Source organism: Pipistrellus kuhlii, unplaced genomic scaffold, assembly GCF_014108245.1.
Source record: "Pipistrellus kuhlii isolate mPipKuh1 unplaced genomic scaffold, mPipKuh1.p scaffold_m20_p_16, whole genome shotgun sequence".
NCBI lineage: Eukaryota > Metazoa > Chordata > Mammalia > Chiroptera > Vespertilionidae > Pipistrellus > Pipistrellus kuhlii.
Genome location: NW_023425471.1, coordinates 9,302,723 through 9,325,387, shown reverse-complemented (window position 1 = coordinate 9,325,387; position 22,665 = coordinate 9,302,723). Strand labels below are relative to the sequence as shown.

Genomic DNA, 22,665 nt, shown 5'->3' with positions numbered 1-22,665 from the left:
ATTATAGAATGAACTTACACAACACAAACCTAGATGGTATAGCTTACTATACTCTTAGGCTATATGGTATATATCATGTCGCATATGCGGTCTGTTATCAAAATGTTATTTGGCGCATGATTATGCCAAGGATGTGGGATAGCCAAGTCTCTGGGAGGAGGCGCAGGTCTTTGGGACAAGCCATGGGACCTCCTTTAAGTGTGTTTATTCTTGTTTATTTTTTTTGTAGGCTTTCTACCTTGAGCAGGGGGCTGCTTACTCCCGGCAGAGGTCTGACTCAAGGGTTCCAGAATCCTGAAAAACAGAGAGTCTTCCACATTCACGAAGGCAAGTATGGGTGTCTACTTTTTAGACTCAAGCGGTTAAAAAACCCTGTTTGATTTGGGAGGCATCTAGATAGAGAATTCAGGGCAAATGAGGCATACGACAGGTAGATACTTCATAAGCTTCTTATTGATAAAATGACCAGGTAGCTGTGGGCAGAGATCACATTCAGAACCTTGGGGACCGAGTTCTTTTAGTTAAATGATTTCCACTTCCCATGTGTAGGTACTGAAGAGGAAGACACGGAAAAGAGAAATCTGATACATGAGTAAGAGATGGATACTTTAGTCGTACCAACTAAACACTGCTAGTGCATAGTTTTTAGAGGGACCCCGTTTAATCCATGTTTAATTGAAACTAATTTCAATTATTAATCTGATATGCAAATGATAGATGTCTTTATCAACTTAGGAGTACTCATTATAATTAAAAGTGTGGGTTCTTTAAAAGGTCCACATACATATATATGTATAAATATAATTTAAAATTCGACTTTCCTTCTTGGCCCTCAGCACTGGCCTTCCTTCTTACACTGACTAAACCAGTAATAATCGTTTTACATTAGCGAGCATCAGTAGTCTGTACACTGTTCCAGGTACTTTCTGTTCATTTGTTTAAGGAACTCAGGAGAAAAAAATCAGAAATGAGACTAATTTACTAATTTCTTTTTAGTTTTCTATGATTTATTTATAATTAGAGTTTGCACCAAATTGACGGGATTTATATAATTGACAAAAAGCCAACCATTTTCCCATGTTAATCTAATCATATTTGGTTTTGCTCAGTTAGTATTGAAGGACAAGGACCATTAATTTCCTGTCACTGGCATATATATTGTTAAATGCTAGAAAGAAAAAACATGAACTCAACACATTATTTGAAATCCTAAAGATGTATGTTTTAGTTTTGAATCGCTACTGCTCCTCTAATTTATTTTCCCTTTATCCATATAGCGTCTTCACCTATACACGTGAATAATGGTGTGTGTGTGGTAATTAGTATCAACCAAGTGATTATTTTTTTATACTAATTATTCTACCTTTGGGCAGTGGCCATTAACGAAAATTAAATCACGCTCTTTGCCTTTCCTTGATTTACATTTTTGCTTCATTTTTTACCGGCTTAAGCTTTTCTAACAATTGGCATAGTATAAATATATGAGAAATCAATTAGAATAATCCTCAGATTTGGATATTATTGTTAGTCCCTGAACTAATTTGCTCTACTGCCTATAAGATAGATGGGGATTCTGTTCTTAGCATCTCCGTCAAAAAGGGGCTCCTACTAACACTGACATTGCCCTATCCAATGAATAATTGGAATTATCCTTTTTTTTGTTTGCTTATGTAAACCCCAGTGATTGGCACAAGGGTATTCTTTTCCTGCGCCTAGGAGACAATAATTGTTTCACGTTTTCAGGAAGCAGAGACCTAAACCCTTCTCTGAGCTGTCTTTGTGGCATTCAATGAAAATTCATGGATCTTTAAAGCTTCTGAGTGCATGAATCGCTTCTCATAGTTCTTGCGCTTGTTGCCATCGCTCTCATGTTTCTTTGATTCAAGGGATAACCTCTTTATTTTTCTTTCAGTTCGAGATAAGCTGCGGGAGATAGTAGGAGTATCTACCAACTGGAAGTACGCACTCTTGTATATCATTCTTTCATTCCTGAAGTGGTATGTTAGGCTGTGATTAGAATCAGTTGACGGTCTCGCTGTAGGGTGGGGGAGGGAGGAGCTGTGTATGGAAATAGGTTGAAAGGTGCTTTTTTGACTTCAGGGAGAAGATCAGCATTTCAACATATTCGTCATTGTTGACATAAAATAATGTGATTTACATGTACTCCACATTCTTCAAAGTGCACTCAGGTGTATTACTTCACTGGTTCTCAACAAGAGTTGTGAAAGGCATATGGTATATGTTCCTATCCCTTTTTATGTATGATGAAACAGAAACTTCAAGAGATTCAATAATTATCAGGGTTTGGGATTTGAACCCAAGCTTCCTGGTTTTTCTATTTCATGTAGCCTGATTCCTTTATTGTTTCTTGTTGACAGTTGAGAGAGAGACAGAGACAGAGACAGAGACAGAGACAGACAGACACAGACACGGGGGAAGAAGAGAAGAGAGGAGTTGGGGCACAGAGAATATGAGAACTTTCAAGTACAGAAATGGGAATATGGAATTCAGTGGAATTATTTCCTCTTTTGATGGTGCCTGTCTGGCCTGTGTACAACTGAAATTGTGGGGCAGCACTGCTCCTGTGTTGCATGAAGCTTTTGTCCTTTCTTCTCAGAGACCACATGAAAGCAATGGAGGAAAGAAAATTACTTCGTAGTTTTTTGGCGAAGTCACAGGAAGCACTGCCGCCTAGGAGAATGAAGGACAGCTACGTTGAAGTTCTCTTGCCTTTGGGCAGTCAGCCTGAATTACGAGAGAAATATTTGACTGTTCAAAACACCGTAAGGTAACATAGCACTATTTTTATTTGTGTTGTTTATTTGCCTTTATTTTATTTCTTTTCTTTATTGCAACTTTGAGATATCCTTCACACACCATGCCATTCACTTATTGAAAGTGTGCAATTCTGTGGTTTTTTTGTATATTCAGAGAGTTGTGTAGCCATCACCACAATTAATTTTTGAACATTTTCATCACCCCAAAGTGTTAGTTATTTCTATAAAAATTATTTTCACTTAATTCCGTTTTCTTTATCCCACAGATTTGGCAGGATTCTTGAGGATCTTGACAGCTTAGGAGGTACTGGTATTATTTTAGTATTTCGAAATACGTATTTAGACTAATACATTGAATCCTATGGCTAGAAAGGGATTTTTTTTTTTATTAACTTGTACAAAAGAGTCTATTGTAAAAGAGGAAAAAAACAAACAAAACAAAACCAGCTACTACTTTCGAATTGGCATAATTTCCCCCAATAATGTAGATTTCTACTTATCAGTTAGAAACTAATTAATCCTCCTTTCTAATAACTTTTTAAAAAGTCTTAAATCTACAGAAAAGTTGCAAACAAGTACAAAGAATTGTTCTTCCCTGAATCATGGAAGAGTATGTTGCTGACATGCATATCACCCCCAAATATTTCTTTTCTTTTTTCCTCCCCATAGCTCCCCTCCACCCGGTTCCCACCCCAACCTCTGCCCTTATCCCCTGCCCCCCAACTGTCCTCATCCATAGGTGTACAATTTTTATCTAGTCTCTTCCCCTACCCCCCACACAGACATCCTTTTCCCCCTGAGAATTCTCAATCCACTCCCATTCTATGCCCCTGATTCTATTATATTCACCAGTTTATTCTGTTCATCAGATTTTTAATTCACTTGACTTTTAGATTCACTTGATAGATATGTATTTGTTGTTCCTAATTTTTATCTTTATTTTTTTCTTCTTTTTCCTCTTTTTAAAGAATACCTTTTAGCATTTCATATAATACTGATTTGGTGGTGGTGAACTCCTTTAGCTTTTTCTTATCTGTGAAGCTCTTTATCTGCCCTTCAATTCTGAATGATAGCTTTGCTAGGTAGAGTAATCTTGATTGTAGGTTCTTGCTATTCATTACTTACAAGAAGTTTTCAGTCATTATTTCTTCAAATAGGTTTTCAGTGTCTTGCTCTCTCTCTCTTCTTCTGGCACCCCCATAATTTTGATGTTGGTTTGCTTGAAGTTGTACCAGAGGCTTCTTACACTATCTTCAACTTTCTGGATTCTCTTCTCGTCTTGCTTCTCTGGAAGAATGTGCTTTGCCTCTTTGTATCCCAAATCTTTGATTTGATTCTCGTGTTCCTCTAGTGGGCTGTTGGGTCTCTGTATAATATTTTTTCTTTTAGTTGTAGTTTTGAAATTGTGCGCGTCATCAGTTTAGTTGTTTACCTTTGTCACCATCTTGGTTTCTCCTCCATCACTTTGAATATTTCTTGCCACTCCCTTCTGGCCTACATAGTTTCTGTTGAGAAATCAGCTGACAGTCATATGGGTACTCCCTTGTAGGTAATTAACTGTTTTTTTTTCTTGCTGCTTTTAATATTCTCTCTTTGTCTTTTGCCCTTGGTATTTTAATTATGATGTGTTTTGGTGTGGTCCTCTTTGGATTCCTTTTGTTTGGGGTTCTATGTACTTCCTGGACTTGTAAGTCTATTTCTTTCACCAGGTGGGGCAAGTTTTTGGTCATTATTTATTCAAATAGGTTTTCAGTGTCTTGCTCTCTCTCTTCTTCTGGTACCCCCATAATTTGGATGATGGTATGCTTGAAGTTGTTCCAGAGGCTCCTTACACTATCTTCAAATTTTTAGATTCTTTTCCAGTTGGGTGTGTGTTTGTTTTTTGCTTCTTTGTATTTCAAATCCTTGACTTGATTCTTGTGATTCTCTAGTCTGCTATTGGATCTCTGTATAATATTTTTTATTTTAATCTGTGCTTAATTTCTAGTTGGTCCTTTTTCATATCCTTGAGGGTCTCACTAAATTTATCAGCCTTTTCCAGAAAATTCTTGAAAAACCTTATAACTGTAGTTTTGAACTCTATATCCAGTCATTTGTTTTCCTCCATTTCTGTCATTTGTGACCTGTTTCTTTGTCTCTGCATTTTGGCTGCTTCCCTGTGTTGACAGAGTGGCTTTGTGTGCTAGGTGTCCTATAGGGCCCAGTGGCTCAGCCTCCCTAGTTACCTGAGGTGGACACTCTTGGTGCACCCCTTTGTGGACTGTGTGCACAGTCTCATTGTAGTTAACCCTTGATTGTTGCTGGTATCACTGGGAGGAATTGACTTCCAGGCCAATTGGCTGTGAGAATCAGCCGTGTTTATGCTGATAGAACTTCTGTGCTGGAGACACCCTTATGAGGCAAGACTTGCTTCAGATGGGCTTTGGTGCTCACTGAGTCTGCCCCCTGAGTGTGTCCCTTATGGATCTGAGGAGTTGTAATCTGGATGGTCCCACTCTGACCCCTGGGTAAACTGGCTCTTGGATCTCCAAGGAGTTGTTAATTTAGCCTCTGCCTGAGGCCACCCAGCAGGAGCTACAGAGAGATCTGCAGATTCCTCTTCTTTGTTTGGGTTTTGGAGGTGCCCAGATGAGGCCCAGCTATGAAGCAGTGCAAGCTGCTGTGGGCCTTGGGCCTTCTTTTGGATGTTCTGGGTCTCTGTGACCCAGTTGCAGTTTGTTAGCTAAGTTTAGATTTCAAAGGACCAGGCCATTCATATGCAAAAGCCTCTGCGCACAGCTTGGATGGGGCAGAGTCTCAGAGTGGAGCAAACAGCAATGGCTTCCCATCAGCCCTGCCCTAAAAGGCTCCCTGGTCTCAGTGACCCTTGAAAATCACTGCAAGCACCTCTGAGACAAAGCCACCCTCGAGTTCTGCCCGCTGCCAGACAGCCCAGTTTCTCCCCATATGAATCTGGGTCCCCAGAGTCTCGCTCGGAACTGGAGTTCAGAGCAGTGGGGAACTGGTATCTCCCTCCCACTTGAAAAAGCCATCTGCATACTTAGTTGCCAGCTCTCTCCTCACTCCTGCACCTCCGTACCTCTGCACTTTACTTCCACAGCTCCTCTGAGTCTCAGTGTGCTGTTCTCTTCCCTTCTAGTTGTAGAATTTCCACTCAGCCAGCCTTCCTATGGTTCTGGATAATGTCTGTTTTGTCTTTTAGTTGTAGTTTTAAAGTTGTTGTGTGAGGCAGCAAGTTCAGGTGTTTACCTGTGCCCCCATCTTGGTTTCTCTCACCCCCAAATATTTTCATGTCTGTTTCCTACCAACAAGGCCCTTCTCTTACAGAACCACAATACAACCATCAACATCGAGAAGTGGCGAGATTATATATATATATATATATATATATATATATATATATATATATATATATATATATATATTTTAAATAAATAAATATAATATATATATATTATTGATTTTTTACGGAGAGGAAGGGAGAGGGATAGAGAGCTAGAAACATTGATGAGAGAGAAACATCTATCAGCTGCCTCTTGCACTGGGGATGTGCCCGCAACCAGAATTGAACCTGGGACCCTTTAGTCAGCAGGCCGATGCTCTATCCACTGAGCCAAACCAGTCAGGCAGGCATCTTCATTTAGATGGGCCAAAGGCTTCTCGAATTTGACATGTGGAAAACAGCCCCTTTTCCTCCTTCTGTATTATATTTTTCAGTGAATGGTATACCATCTTCATTCATGCCAGCTGGAAACCTGGCTTTAGTCAAGTCTCCCTTCTTTTTAGCTCTTGGATCTTTTTTGTTCTCTTCATTTCCATTGCTCTTAGATGAATATGGTTGTTTTTTTTGTTGGGGGGGGGGGTACCACAAAGGCTTTTAAATGGAGTTTCTTTGCCTTTAGCTTCTTATTCCCACTTACTGTGGTCGGCAAACTGCGGCTCGTGAGCCACATGTGACTCTTTGGCCCCTTGAGTGTGGCTCTTCCACAAAATACTACGGCCTGGGCGAGTCTATTTTGAAAAAGTGGCGTTAGAAGTTGAAGTTTAAAAAATGTGGCTCTCAAAAGAAATTTGAATCGTTGTACTGTTGATATTTGGCTCTGTTGACTAATGAGTTTGCTGACCACTGCCCCAGTACATCGTTTACCAGGTGCATGGATGGAAAATTCACTGTCACACAGCAAATACTTATTGAGCACACACCCAGTGCTGTTGGTGGTAAACATTTGAACGAATCATGGAGGAAGCAGGGAGGCCACGGAATACAGAAGTAGAATGATATTTGTAAGGTGCATAGAACCATACTTGGCACATACAAATGGTTGCTAAGTGATGGAAAGTATACAGATAACCGCAGGGTGGTATGGGGAAGGCGGGATAACTCTGAGTGAATTAATTGCTTTCTGATTAAGGAAGAGTCGGGAGGAAAACTGGGAGCTGAGTCCCTGTGATTGCTTTTCTTTTCTGAAGATGTTTGACGCCATCAGACTTTTGTGCCGGGCTATTTTCTGACTTAGGTACTGAGTCTCTCTGGAGTGGTGACAGGCCACCTGATGGACCTACGCTTTGGGCTTCAATTTCCTCACCAAATCTAAAACTGATTGGACAGCTAGACTAGAGGGCCCCTAGATTTCTTCAATGTATAAAAGTCTTGGGTCAAAGGATAAGACCACCAGTGGGACAGGGGGGTTGGATCTTCAAAACAAGATAAGACTTCTTCTAGATCTCAGGAGTGAATTGTAAATGCTGAGAAATAATTCTCCTTCGCTTTTATTTGGTTCTCTTCTGTCTTCCTACAGTTCTTATTTGCTATATGCACACCAAAGTTCATGAAGCTAAGATGTCTCCTTTATCCATAGTTACAGCCCTGGTGGACAAAATTGGTAAGTGATATTATTTTCTATGCATACTTTAAATTCTTAAAAATTACAAGACATTATTTTTTTTGTTATATTTTATTGATTTTTTACAGAGAGGAAGGGAGAGGGATAGAGAGCTAGAAACATCGATCAGCTGCCTCCTGCATATCCCCCACCGGGGATGTGCCAGCAACCAATGTACATGCCCTTGACTGGAATCGAACCTGGGATCTTTCAGTCCACAGGCAGATGCTCTATCCACTGAGCCAAACCAGTTTCAGCATTATTTTTTAAAATTTAAATCATTTTTTATTTTTCAATTACAGTTGACATACAGTATTATATAGTTTAAGGTGTGCACCCCAGTGATTAGACATTCTATAACTTAGTAAGTGATCATCCTGATAAATATTGTACCCGTATGATACCATACCCAGTTATTAGAATACTATTGACTGTATTCCCTATGCTGTACTTTACATTCCCATGACTATTCTGTAACAACCAATTTAATTACAAGATATTATTGCGATTAAAATTTTATAGGGGAATTTTTATGCATGTGGAAATATCTAGAATGCTGTATATCAAAATATTTATTATAATTACCTTTAGGTTGAAGGATTTTGTGTGGTGCCAGTTTTATTTTTTATATTCTTTACATTGTCTACATCAAAAAAAAAAGAAAAAAAAAAAAAAAAAGACATACAGCCTGGCTGGCATGGTTCAGTGGTTGAGAGTCGACCTATGAACCAGGAGGTCACAGTTTGGCTAAGGGCATAGAGAGTCACCTGAGGACTGAAGGCTCCTGAGTTAGATTCCGGCCAAGGGCACATGCCCAGGTTGCAGGCATGATTCTCAGTAGGGGGTGTGCAGGAGGCAGCCGATCAATGATTCTTTCTTTTTAAAAAAATATATTTTATTGAGTTTTTTATAGAGAGGAAGAGAGAGGGATAGAGAGTTAGAAACATCGGTGAGAGAGAGTCACCGATCAGCCGCCTTCTGCACACCCCCCACTGGGGATGTGCCCGCAACCAAGGTACATGCCCTTGACTGGAATCGAACCCAGGACCCTTCAGTCCACAGGCTGATGCTCTATCCACTGAGCCAAACCGGTTTCAGCAATTAATGATTCTTTCTTATCATTGATGTTTCTATCTCTGTCTCCCTCTCCCTTCCTCTCTGAAATAAATAAAAATATATTTTTTAAAAAGACAAGTTTCTGCCTTGACTGGTTTGGCTCAGTGTATGGCTCATCGACCTGCAGACTAAAGGGTCCCAGGTTCGATTCCGGTCAAGCGCATGTACCTTGGTTGTGGGCACATCCCTAGTGGAGGATGTGCAGGAGGCAGCTGATCGATGTTTCTCTTCCATCAATGTTTCTAACTCTCTATCCCTTTCCCTTCCTCTCTGTAAAAAATCAGTAAAATGTATTTTTTAAAAAACAATTTTCTTTTGTGTCAAAAAAGTCATTAGTTTTGGAAGACAAGAAATGTAGTGGAATTTTCCAACATTTCAAACGAAGTGGAATTTACCAAATTTTAAACGAAATTCTCTGTTTGCAGCACAGGAACGTTTGGGTATGATTTGAACTCAGATGGATTTTCTTTTCTTTTTTTTTTTTTTTTTTGCAGACATGTGTAAGAAGAGCTTAAGCCCAGAACGGGACATCAAGCTCAGTGGCCATGTTAGCTGGGTGGGGAAGACATCTATGGAAGCGAAGATGCAAATGTTCCAGGTCTGTAAGCTCCCCCTTGTTTCAATACAACCCACTAGTCTTAGTTAAAGGAAAGCTTACTTACCTGTGTGTCCACTTACCTGTATGTAGCCCCCCACTTCTAGACAAACTATTGAAAGTTCGGGTCACATAGATGGTGGATTATTAATATCCTCCTCCTGGACAGAGACCGATACATTACTTGGTGTGTATGTTTAGTGTTTATTACCTTCAAATTATTTCCGCTCCATGGTAAGGTACTTGCTTCTACTTTTGCATGGAGCGTTTCACAGATGTCTGAGTTCCGTTAGGCATGAATGGGGTCGGTCGCTGTGTTAGTTTCCTAGGGCTGCTATCACAAAATACTGTAAACCAGGTGGCATAAAACCACAGAAATGTATTTTTGCACCATTTTGGAGGATGGAAGTCCAAGATCAAGGTCTCAGCGGGATTCCCCCTCTAAAATCTGTAAGGGAGAATCCTTCCTTGCTCCTTCCCAGCTTCCGGTAGTTTGCTGCCAGTCCTTGGCATTCCTTAGTTTGTAGCTGTAACCCTTCAATGTCTGCCTCATCGTTACATGGCATTTCCTCTTGTGCACCTGTGTCTCCTCTCTTTATAAGGACATCAATCATTCATATTGGATTAGGGTCCACTCTACTCCAGTATGACCTCATCTTAACTGATTATATCGGCAACAACTCTATTTCCAAATAAATGCATGTTTATAGATACTTCAACATACATATTTGGGGACACAATTTAAAAAAAAATAATTTTATTGGAAGGAAGGGAGAGAGATAGAGAGCTAGAAACATCGATGAGAGAGAAACGATCGATCAGCTGCCTCCTGCACACCCCCTACTGGGGACGTGCCCGCAACCAAGGTACATGCCCTTGACTGGAATTGAACCCAGGACCCCTCAGTCCGCAGACCAATGCTCTATCCACTGAGCCAAACCGGTTTTGGCTGGGGACACAATTTAACCCAGAACAGACACTTAGACTATCACAGCAGTTAGGAACCTCTAATGAGCAAAACATAGAATAGCTACTATAAAGAAATGAAGAAATTTGACAAGGAAAATTACCTCAAAGAGGATAATAGCACAGAAATTAAATAATTCAGCATATGTCTAAGATTTCATTATGAAAACGTATTTAAGAATGACTTTTTAGTTTAGCCAGGGTATTCAGTAGACCTGTTACTTAGATACATTTTTTTTCTGCTATGGAATTTTGAAATACTTCACCTTTTGGAAAAAGTTTGAAGCTTGCTCTGCAGTAATTAAAGTTATTTGTTAAAAAAAGTTATTTGTCAAAGCCCTGGTTGGGTGGCTCAGTTGGTTAGAGCATCATCTGAGATGAAATTTGACATGGAAAACTACCTCAAAGGGGATAATAGCACAGAAATAAAATAATTCAGCATATGTCTAAGATTTCATTATGAAAACGTATTTAAGAATGACTTTTTAAGTTTAGCCAGGGTATTCAGTAGACCTGTTATTTAGATACACCAAAAGGTTGTGGATTTGTTGCCTGGTCAGGGCACATATCTAGGTTGCAGGTTCTATTCCTGATCGATGTTTCTCTCTGCCTCTCTCTCCTTCTCTCTCTTAAAAAAAAAATCAATAGTTATTTGTCAAAAATAGTTTAGTTTTTAAATCCTTATTCAAGGATATGATTATTAAAATTGAGAGAGAGAGAGAGAGAGAGAGAGAGAGAGAGAGAGAGAGAGAGAGAGAGAGAGAGAGAGAGAAAGAAACATCGATGTGGGATTGGCTGCCTCCCATACCTGCCCTGACTGGGGATTGAACCTGCAACCTTTCGGTATATGGGGTAGTGCCCCAACTAACTCATCCACCCGGCTGGTGCTTAAGTAGTTTTGTATTTGATGCTATATGTAAGCAGTTGGATTCTGTAACTCCAGTCCAGCTGTAACCGACAGTAGTACTGTTTTTGTTTTTGTTTTTAAGATTGGTTTTTTGTTTGTTTGTTTTTTAAAATATATTTTATTGATTTTTTACAGAGAGGAAGAGAGAGGAACAGAGAGTTAGAAACATCGATGAGAGAGAATCATCGATCAGCTGCCTCTTGCACACTCCCCACCGGGGATATGCCTACAACCAAGGTACATGCCTTGACCGTAATTGAACCCAGGACTTTTCAGTCCCCGGGCCGACGCTCTATCCACTGAGCCAAACCGGTCTCGCCAGTAGTACTGTTTTTAAAACAAAACACCATAAAGTTGTTGGGGATGTTGTATGATTTGTCCACATACTTTTTAAATCTTTATGGTTGATTCCAAGCCTGCTCAGTGCCATGTGCTGCAGATTGCTGTAATAGGACCAGCATTCTAGGGCAGTGGTCGGCAAACTCATTAGTCAACAGAGCCAAATATCAACAGTAACATGATTGGAATTCCTTTAGAGAGCCAATTTTTTTTTAACTTCTTCTAATGCCACTTCTTCAAAATAGACTCGCCCAGGCCGTGGTATTTTGTGGAAGAGCCACACTCAAGGGACCAAAGAGCTGCATGTAGCTCGCGAGTCACGGTTTGCCGACCACTGTTCTAGGGAATCTTGACAATTTGAATCTTGGACAAGTCAATTGAAAAGGAGATACAAGGATTATTGGGAGGAGAGAACCAATGAAAATCAGTGTTAGGCAAGTACGAACTTTTAAAAAAAATTTTCATTTCTTGTTGGCTATTTTGCCTAGTAACTCATTACTGGAGTGATCCTTTCCATTCCAGAGAGGAGCTTGATGATAGGTGCTTCCGGTTTGGGTGCATGTAGGTTCAAATCCCAGCTCTGCTGCTTATTAGCCACAGGACTGTGGGTAAATCACCTTTTCCGAGCCTCTGTTTTCTCAAGTGCAACATGGAAGCAGCAGCAGTCCCATGTTATATGGTGTGGTACAGATGAAATGGAAAACATATGAAGAACTTGTTACGTTGTTGACAATAATGCCAATTTATTATTGTTACTATGGAGATGATCCCAAATCCCTGTTCTGGGCTTGACCTTCAGACCCAACTTTCCAAGTACCTATATTATCTCCCCCGACCTGGGCTCTGGCTACTCCAGTCCAGTGTGTTTCAAATTGAGTGTCAGCTTCGCTTCTGATCCTGATCTTCCTTCAGTGTTTCCCCTTTGTCATCCTCCTGGTTTCCCAGCTGCAAACCTTTGTGAAAGCTTAAATGCTTCCCTTTCCTGTGAGCCTTTTGCCAAGTTTTACAAATTCATCGTCCTCCGCAACTCACCAGGGTCCTTTCTCCCTCTTGCCCTTGGCCCCTGTATTCTGCTCAAGCCCTCACTGCCTTCATGTGAGCATCTAAACTGTATTTCAGTTAGTCTGCCTGCCTGTTGCATGTTTTCACCCTCTGTTCATTTGTTACATTTTTATCAGGCCTTCCAAAGCTGATCTTAAGTCACACCACTCTCCTTCTCAAAAACCTTGACCATTATCTGCTCATTAAAGTCTAAACTCCTTTGATGAGTTAGGATCCAAGGGTCTCCAGAACCTAGCTCTAACATCATTTAAATACCTTCTTAGAGCTCACTGCTAGACGCTTTGAGCATCCTAAGAGTAGGCAGTTGTTCATTTTTTGCATTCCTCGTACTTGGCGCTAGTAGGTGTTCATGATAATAAACCATAATGGAAACAGTAAGCAAGTGGCTGAGTATTGTTGCTTATGCTTTTTCCTTTTCCTGAAATCCTTGTGCTCTGGCTCTGTACATCCACATTCCACTTGTGCTTCCAGGTCACTCCATGCTCGAATCCTTCCCTGGTCCTCCAGCTCATAATACCTGTTCCTTCCCATGATGCCTTCCTCAGAACCCTTCCTCTGACCTGCTGATCTCTGCTCCTCAGAGCTACGTAGGAACATGGTTTCTCTTTTACTAGGACATATGCTTCTCAACAACAGGATATGGGTGTGAGTCACCAAGCCCACTTCCTGACGTGCACTCATTTAACAGTTCACTTAGCAATCATGTATTGCCTGCCTTTCTTTGTTAGGTATACAGCCAGAAGCAAAACCCAATTCCATTTTCTTGGAGTTCACATTTTGGTAGTCCTCAATAATTACCCGCCTCAATTCATACACTGGTAGTCATTGATCAGGTACCTGTTGTGGGCCAGTCTTTGTGCTAAATGCTTAGGGTACAGATGTCAATGAAAATGGCCTTTGTCCTCAAGGAACTCATGATGCAGCCACTTGGTATAGTAGATTGAGTATTTATGCAGCATTTCTCAACAGGGACACGATTGGCATTGTATGTGGGGAAATTCTCTGTTCCGCAGGACTTTCCCCTGCATTGTGATGTGTTCAGCTACTTGCTTACCCCCATCCTGCTAAGAAGGTCTCCCAAGTCACGTGACAACCCTACACATTTCCAAATAACTCTACAGGGGTGAGCACCACTGTCAGGAGAGGACTTCCCATGTAGCCAGCAAACAAAGGAAGGAATGATGAGTTGTCTGGGGAGAAGGGATGAGTGTTTGCTGACTGGGCCCAGGAAGAGTGGTTGTGATGAATGTAGTCATGAGGAAAGCATCAGGCGAAGGCATGGAACAGAGGTATTCAACAGCATGGCCCATTCCAGGGCCTCCAGGTGGTTAGCCGTGGCTGGATGGGAAAGGTGCAGGTATGAAGAAGTTGTTTGGGAACAGCTGGGGAAGAATTGGGCTCTGGGGTGAAGAGCTGTATATACAGGGCCCACAGGCTTCGAGCAGATGCTAGAAGAAAGTCAAGGTGGGAGGTGCTAGGGCCCAAACAGGTGTTAGTGGTGATGAAGGAACTGAATGGACCCTCAGGTTATGATAGGACTATGATATGACTAGAGGCCCAGTGCATGAACTCGTGCACTAGTGGGGTCCCTCTGGGTGGCCTTCAGGGATCTGGCCGAAACCCACAGTCCAATGCAGCTTGCAGCTCCTACCTGCTGCTCCTGCTCATCCTGCCAGCCATGAGCCCTACATCTGGCGTCTCCCAAGGGAAGTGGCCTATGGGATCGGGTTGAAACCGGCTCTCTGACATCCCCCGAGGGGTCCCAGATTGCAAGAGGGTGCAGGCCAGGCTGAGGGACCCCACCAGTGCGTGATCGGGCCAGGGAGGGACCTCGGGAGGGCTTCAGGGCATGTCCTGCCCATTTCACCCAGTCCCTATCGGCTGAACCCCAGCAGCAAGCTAACATACCAGTCAGAGCAACTGGTGGTCAGTGCACATCATAGCAACTGCTCGACCAGTTGACTGACTGTTCCCTGGTGGTCAGTGCATGTCAAAGCAAGCCATTGAGCAGCCTTAGCATATCATTAGCATATTGTGCTTTGATTGGTTGTTTGATTGTTCTGCAGTTCAGTCTATTTGCATATTACCCTTTTATTATATAGGATTGTCCTGGAAGTACAGACTTCCAAGGGATAAAGAAACACCTTAAAACTTACTTCAAAGGCTTTTGTGCATTGTGAGTAATTAGCTTAATCCACAGATTTGTCACTGACCTTATTCCTTCTTGGGTGCCCCTTTGCTCAGCTAAGGGATCCTAAACGTGCTGATGGTTGGCACACCAAGGCTCCTGAAAACGCTCATGTCTAGGAGAGTGGCGGGAGGTCCACCTGGCTCCGTGTGCCATTTTGAGGACAGGGAGGCCTGGAGAAAGCCAGACTTCTGTCTGAAGCGGGACAGGGAAATGATGATGTAGAAGGTCCCTCTGTGACTCCTGTCGCTGGGGCCCAGTCAGGCACAGCTCCGCAGCCTTAGCTCACGTCCATCCCAGCATTTCCCACAATGCACTGTTTGGAGTTTGGGGTGTCTTTCTCCTGCTAGACCACAGGTTCCTGGTCATGCTGCTGTCCCCATACAGTGTCTAGTTCTGCATCTGGCAACTTAGCTGGTGGTTCATGAACGCACTTCTCTTTTTGTTTCTTTAAAAAAAAAATGTTGCCGAAACCGGTTTGGCTCAGTGGTAGAGCATCGGTCTGCGGACTGAAAGGCCCCAGGTTTGATTCCTGTCAGGGGCATGCATGTTGGTTGCGAGCACATCCCCGGTACGGGGTGTGCAAGAGGCAGCTGGTCGATGATTCTCTCTCATCGACGTTTCTAGCTCTCTATCTCTCTCCCTTCCTCTCTGTAAAAAAAAAAAAAAAAAAAAAAAAAAAAAAAAAAAAAAAAAAAAAATCAATAAAATATATATATAAAAAAAATGTTGAGGGTATTACCTGTGTCCCCCTTTTTCTCCCCCCTTGGCTTCCCTCCTCCGGACTCTGCCCCACCCCAGGCCTTCCCCGCACTGTTGTCTGTGTCCATGGGCTATGCATATATGTATATAAGTTCTTTGGTTAATCTTTTCTCCCCCTCTTCACCCCGTATCCCCTCTGAGGTCTGTCAGCCTCTTGCATGCTTCCATGTCTCTGGATCTGTTTTGTTCATCAGTGTATTTTGTTCATTAGGCTCCACATATAAGTGAGATCCTGTGATACTTGTCTTCCTCTGACTGGCTTATTTCTCTCAGTATAATAATCTCCAGGTCCATCCATGCTGTCTGGAAGGCTAAGAGAACCTTCTTTTTTCATAGCTGCATAGTATGCCATTGTATAAATGCACCAGTCTCTCCTCTTTTTCTAATTGCTGCCTTTCTCAAAGTATGCACACTGTCTGTTAGAATTGTAGTAGTCTTCCCAGGAAATGCATTTTTTACATCTGCATTTTCTTTCCTTTGTTCTTTAGTTACAAGACAGTGAATATTGTCCTGTTTTGGAAGCAACATTTGTAATGGTGGCCCGTGATTCTGAAAATAAGGGGTAATTGTTCTTTTTTTTTCTAATTCTTTAATTTGAAACATTTTAAAGATACACAGAGAGAAGAGCATAATGAATGTCTATATACCCATCACCTACACTGGAGTTTTAATATTTTTGCCATATTTGCTTCATCTTTTTTTTTAAGTATATTATTTTCTTTATAATATTTTAAAGCAAATCCCAGACATAATGACATTTCACCTCTAAAAACTTTAGTTTAGGCATCTCTTTAAAAAAAATGAGGATAGATATTTTTACCTGGCTGATGTGGCTCAGTGATTGAGCATCAAGCCATGAACCAGGAGCTCAGGGTTCAATTCCTGTTCAGGGCACATGCCTGAGTTGTGGACTCGATCCCCAGTAGGGGGGATGCAAGAGGCAGATGATCAGTGATTCTCCTCATTGATATTTCTCTCCCTCTCCCTCTCCCTCTCCCCCTCCCTCTCTCCCTCTCCCCCTCCCCCCCCCCCTCCCCCCCTCTCCCCCTCTCCCTCTCCTTCTCCCTCTCCCTTCCTCTCTGAAATAAAAAATATATGTATTAAAATATTTTTTTTAAATGAGAACATTTTCTTAAGTAACTACACTACCATTAGTACACCTAACAAAAATACTAGACAATCCTTAGTATATTCCAATAGTTCATATTCAGTTTTCCCCAAATATCTTTTTAATGATTTGTTCAAATTAGAATACAAACGAAGTCCACATACGGTATTTGATTTTTATGTCTCATAAGCCTGTTTTGTTGGTCAGTAGCTTCAGTGAGATAGAATTCACATACAGAATTCACCCATTGAAAGTGTACAATTTTATGGCTTTTAGTGTATTCACAGTTGTGCGGTGGTCTCTATGGGTTGTTTAAATCCAGAATAGTTGTGTGTCTCCACTGTCCTCCTCTTTTCCCCCCATTCAGACCCCAAGTATCAACACTCACTAGGTGAGCTGCTGTTGACATGAAATGTTAACATCATTGCATGCTCCCTTATTGTTTTATCAACTCTTGAAAGGCTCTTCTAGACAGGGATGGGGAACATCTTGCGCGCGGGCCATATAAGGCCAGTGAAATCATTTGGTCTGGCCCTGCCAAGGCATTAGGGGTAAGCTAATGAAATGTTTGTCCAAATAGAGCGGGCTAATTTTTAAAAAAATACGGACTTTTTACAGAGAGAGAGAGGGATAGAGAGTTGGAAACATCGATGAGAGAGAATCATCGATCAGCTGCCTCTTGCACACCCCCTACTGGGGATGTGTCCGCAGCCAAGGTACATACCCTTGCCCAGAATCGATCCCGGGACCCTTCAGTCCGCAGGCCGACGCTCTGTCCACTGAGCCAGACCGGTTTCGGCAGTGGGAGCCCCTTTAAGCTGCCTCCTGTGATAAGCCCTTTTGACATTTCCCCATTGGTTTTTGATGCCTGCCTGCTCTCTGGTGCAAGGAGGTATCTTGGGCTCATCTTACACATTTCCTGCCGCCCCGGCCTTGGAACAGCCATTTCCCCAAGCAGTCCTAAAGTTCCTTTTAGTGGGAACTGGTATTTAGAGACCAAAATCTAGGCACTAGAACTGTATTGTTACTAGTCTTTCATCATGTCTAGGCCTTTTAGTGGACAGAGCTTGGGTATATGTTATAAAGCAAATACATACACAACCTCATGAGTGTATAGTGTCATTGTTGAGTTTACTTGTACAGGCCTTACCTTATTTGGCCTTCCACTTTATCTTTTTTCTCTTAAATTGATTGATTGGTTCTTAACAACAGTTACACCCAAGGCCTTCAAACTGAGAAAAACCATCTAATTGTGTGTGGGGGGTGTAGGGTGGGTGAGAGTTACAGGATTGCTGTATGTACAGGACTGTCTAGAGGCAGTTGGGGAGTCTAATTTGTATTAGAAACTTGAGTGAGGAGTTTGCAATGAGAAGTCAGTTTGCTGCGTGGAAAGCTGACATGGAAAATGTGATAAGATTGAAAAATACCGCCGAAACTGGTTTGGCTCAGCGGTAGAGCGTCTGTCTGCAGACTGAAGGGTCCCGGGTTCGATTCCGGTCAAGGGCATGTACATTGGTTGCGGGCATATCCCCGGTGGGGGGTGTGCAGGAGGCAGCTGGTCGATGATTCTGTCTCATCGATGTTTCTAGCTCTCTATCTCTCTCCCTTCCTCTCTGTAAAAAATCAATAAAATATATTAAAAAGAAAAAGAAAAAGAAAGCAAAATACCTTGGTGAGGACCAAACCGGTTTGGCTCAGTGGATAGAGTGTCGGCCTGCGGACTGAAAGGTCCCAGGTTCAATTCCGATCAAGGGCATGTACCTTGGTTGCGGGCACATCCCCAGTAGGGGGTGTGCAAGAGGCAGCTGATTGATGATTCTCCCTCATCGATGTTTCTAACTATCGCTCTCTCTTCCTCTCTGTGAAAAAAATCAATAAAATATACATTTTTAAAAATACCTTGGCAACTGTTCTGAGCGAAGAATGCACCCAGATAGCTTCAGTCCTCCCACCATCCCCAGCCGAACTGCTTGCTGCTGCAGTGCCTGGCCTGGGGCTCCTTTGCCAGTACCGGGGGGTGGGGGGGGGCATTACTTAACGTTCCTCCCAGCTGATGGATTTCAGGTTCCCAAACTGCCATTTCAGGTTTTTTCTTGCCATTGTTCTTTCATTCAACTTTTGGGTTCTACCACAGTGCAATACTATGTTCCTTTTTGCTAGTTTTCTATTTTAAAAAAGTTGACACTTACAGAAAAATAGAATAATGCAATGAACAGTTATATATACCCTTTACTTAAATTCGCCAATTCATGTTTTGCCATCAACCTATTTTACATATACATTTCCCCCCCACCCCCGAAATCCTTTGAAAGTCTGAGACTGTTTCATGCATAAATAGTTTAGCATATATCTCCTAAGAATAAGATAATTCTCTTACATAACCTCACTGCTTTTATTATACCCAAGAAATTGAACAGTGATATAATTGTATTATCACATATATGATCCATATCCAAACTTTGCCAATTGTCCCTAAAATATCCTTTATGGCTTCTTCCCTTAAGGAAGATCTGGTCAAGGATCATGTATTGCAATTGGTTACCATGGTTCTTTAAATTAGTCAAGCTGCCGTTCTCTGTCTTGACATTTTTGAAGAGTGGAGTCCAGAGGTCTCATAGGATGTTCTGCAACCGGTTTTAACTGCTTCCTCGTGATTAGGATCAGGTGAAACACGTTGGCAGGCAGCCACGTCCTTTTGCGAATGTGAACTTTCTACTGTGCAGATGGGCCTGTAACCAGAAGCTTCCTCTATTGCTCCAGAGTCCTTGTGTGAGGCAGTCAGTCAGCGTTATTCCAAATGAACATCAAAGTCCTGTTGGTGTGGCTCATTGCTTGATTGTTGACCTATGACCTATGAACTAGGAGGTCACAGTTGGATGCCCAGTCAGGGCACATGCCCGGGTTGCAGGCTCAGTCCTCAGTGGGGGGGCATGTAGAAGGCCGGTCAAATATATTTTAAAAAAATGTTATTCTCTAATAAAAATGGAGGATGAACTATTACCCACTAGTTTTCAAGTCTTTGCTGTTTGCTTGCTTTTTAAAGAATATTTTAAAATATATTTTTATTATTTCAGAGGGAAGGGAGAGGGAGAGAGAGAGAAACTAATCAATGATGAGAGGGAATCATTGATTAGCTGCCCCCCATTGGGGATGGAGCCCGCAACCCGGGCTTGTGCCCTTGACTGGAAACGAACCCAGGACCCTTCAGTCACAGGCCAACATTCTGTCCACTGAGCCAGACTGGCTAGGGCAGATAATAACATTTTAATTTATACTCTTTTCTTCTTTTTAGGTCGGCATTTGTAAATCCACTCATCCCTGAAGGCCCTAAGGAAGAAGCACTCTTTAAACAAGGAGAATGTATATCATTTTTTTTTTAATTATAAGATAAACTTTTAAAAGCACATTAACTGTACTGCAGAAGAGATGATGGTTAAGAGTATGCATGGACTCCTCATATCAGTCAGGTGTCTTACTCATTCCAACAATTTATTGAAATTGAAAAATACCTTATTTTTTGTTCCATGAAGTTCATACTTTGAACAATTTTATCGATCAGACAACATTTATTAATTGAAGTAATTTTTTCTCACTGTTAATGAAATGGTAAATGTATCTTTAAGGTGATAACTTGGTTGGGGCTCGAGGTCAGGATGATCATAGCTGGTTTTACACTGAGCTGGCGAAGAATCCCAGAAGGCTTTTGTGAGATACGTGGACAATTCCAGGGGGATTGTTGCAGTCTGGAAGTACAGCCCAGCTCAGAAACCCCGGGGTGCAGTGTGACCCTCCTGACACCATGGTTCCTCATTGTCCCATATTTCAGTGAACAAGGGGAGAAGGGTCGCCTTCAGCTCCATGTCGTTACTGAAAATGGCTCCAAGTGCCGAGGAGAGGACGACCATTCATGAGATGTTTCTTAACACACTGGATCAAAAGTAAGTTAGGCTGGCCCGGCCGGTGTGGCTCAGTGGTTGAGCATTGACCTATGAACCAGGAGGTCACAGTTCGATTCCTGGTCAGGGCACATGCTGGTTGCGGGCTTGATCACCAGTGCGTGTGTGTGGGTGGGGGGTGGGCGGGGGTGTGCAGGAGGCAGCCGATCAATGATTTTCTCTCATCAGTGATGTTTTTCTCTCTCTCTCCCTCTCCCTTTCTCTTTAAAATAAAATATATTTTGAAACAAATATTAGTTAGTTAGGCTGGTGAGATTCCATGTTAGGAATGCACTCACGCTTGGTGTTCTCCATCGCCAAGCTTGCCTAAACATATTGGAAATTGTTTGCAAATATTTGACTTGTTAGCAGCTAAACCATGGTCCTAACAGGGTTTCCTGATTCTCTATTTGCACAGGACTATAAGTTTTCAAAGTCGAATTCTGCCCCCTAATGCAGTATGGATGGAGAAATCAAAACTGAAGAGCTTGGAAATTTGCCACCCTCAGGTATTGTGAGATGATGAAAAATCTTCTGAATGGGATAACTTGCATCCATGATATTCATCTAAGATATGACATCTTTACACTGGCCTCTGTTCTTTGGCATTGGTAATTCCTTTGTTCTGTATATGCGGCTGGCCATATATATTGTATTTCCTATCATTCATTTCATGCCCTATAGGAGAGGAATATTTTCAATCGGATCTTTGGTGGTTTCCTTATGAGGAAAGCATACGAACTCGGATGGGCTACTGCTTGTAACTTTGGGTAAGTTGGATTTAAGGTACTATTGACTTCTGAGAAGCAAATTTTACTACCCCACTGAAATGAAACTTTTTTTTTTAATACACCAGAGAAAGAAAAGGCACAGGTGCCGAAACCGGTTTGGCTTAGTCTGCGGACTGAAGGGTCCCAGGTTTGATTCCAGTCAAGGGCATGTACCCTGGTTGTGGATACATCCCTGGTGAGGGGTGTGCGGGAGGCAGCTGATAGATGTTTCTCTCTCATCGATGTTTCTAGCTCTCTGTCCCTCTCCCTTCCTCTCTGTGAAAAATCAATTAAATATATTGAAAAAAAGAAAAAAAGAAAAGGCACAGGTGTGTTCCAGAAAGAGCCCACTGAAATGAAACATTTTGGTCCAGTCTGGATGTACTAGGGAATTTGTTGTGTTTTTAAAATAAATGTCACACTTATACCAGCTGGGTTTGATCCTCATTTTAGAAGAATTTTCTTAAAAATATATTTTATTGATATTTTACAGAGAGGAAGAAGGGAGAGAGATAGGGAGCTAGAAACGTCGATGAGAGAGTAACATCGACCAGTTGCTTCTTGCACACCCCCACCAGGGATATGCCTGCAACCAACGTACATGCCCCTGACCGGAATCGAACATGGGACCTTTCAGTCCGCAGACCAATGCTCTACCACTGAGCCAAACCGGTTTTGGTTGATCCTCATTTTAGAAGTCTGTTTCTCTGACTAGGTAAATTAGTTAGCACATTGCAGGCATACCTCGTTTTATTGCGCTCCGCTTTATTGCACTCCACAGATGTTATGGTTTTTAAAATATATATATTTTATGATTCTTTACAGAGAGGAAGGGAGAGGGATAGACAGTTAGAAACATCAATGAGAGAGAAACATCAATCAGCGACCTCCTGCACCCCCCCCCCACTGGGGATGTGCCCGCAACCGAGTTACATGCCCTTGACCGGAATCGAACCCGGGACCCCTCAGTTCACAGGCTGATGCTCTATCCACCGAGCTAAACCGGTTTTGGCAGATGTTGTGTTTTTTACACATGGAAGGCAAGATTTTCCACCAGGAAAAAGGTTATGCCTCGCTTTATTTCAATGCTTGCTTTATTGCGGTGGTCTGGAACCGAACCTGCAATATCTCCGAGGTCTGCCTGTAAAGACCTCCGAGAAAGGGAGGTGATAACATGCTGAAGGGAAAAGATACAGTGACTTTGGCACTGATCTGGTCACAGTGATATGTCTTACCATTCCTCGCTGGTATGATTGC

At 42.0% G+C, this 22,665-nt stretch overlaps 1 protein-coding gene and 1 non-coding gene across 4 annotated transcripts in view; one reads left to right on the top strand and one right to left on the bottom strand.

Moving 5' to 3' along the window:
- The window catches only part of ACOT9 (acyl-CoA thioesterase 9), a 32,888-nt gene that overhangs the window by 8,540 nt on the left and 1,683 nt on the right, over positions 1 to 22,665 (top strand). The window contains exons 2-13 of one of the 3 annotated variants that reach the window (XM_036439625.2): positions 230 to 327; positions 1,278 to 1,304; positions 1,913 to 1,958; positions 2,618 to 2,788; positions 3,044 to 3,081; positions 7,577 to 7,660; positions 9,271 to 9,374; positions 16,084 to 16,157; positions 19,996 to 20,063; positions 20,530 to 20,641; positions 21,057 to 21,147; positions 21,323 to 21,408. In XM_036439625.2, the coding sequence (XP_036295518.1) occupies positions 230 to 327; positions 1,278 to 1,304; positions 1,913 to 1,958; positions 2,618 to 2,788; positions 3,044 to 3,081; positions 7,577 to 7,660; positions 9,271 to 9,374; positions 16,084 to 16,157; positions 19,996 to 20,063; positions 20,530 to 20,641; positions 21,057 to 21,147; positions 21,323 to 21,408 (999 nt within the window). Of the gene's footprint in view, positions 1 to 229; positions 328 to 574; positions 593 to 1,277; positions 1,305 to 1,912; positions 1,959 to 2,617; positions 2,789 to 3,043; positions 3,082 to 7,576; positions 7,661 to 9,270; positions 9,375 to 16,083; positions 16,158 to 19,995; positions 20,064 to 20,529; positions 20,642 to 21,056; positions 21,148 to 21,322; positions 21,409 to 22,665 lie in introns of those variants that run through there. The other 2 variants (XM_045582325.1, XM_036439626.2) reach the window with 2 other exon arrangements.
- Positions 17,063 to 17,133, bottom strand: LOC118720323. The gene has a single exon (XR_004988416.1). It is a non-coding gene; the product is annotated as a small nucleolar RNA SNORD56 (small nucleolar RNA).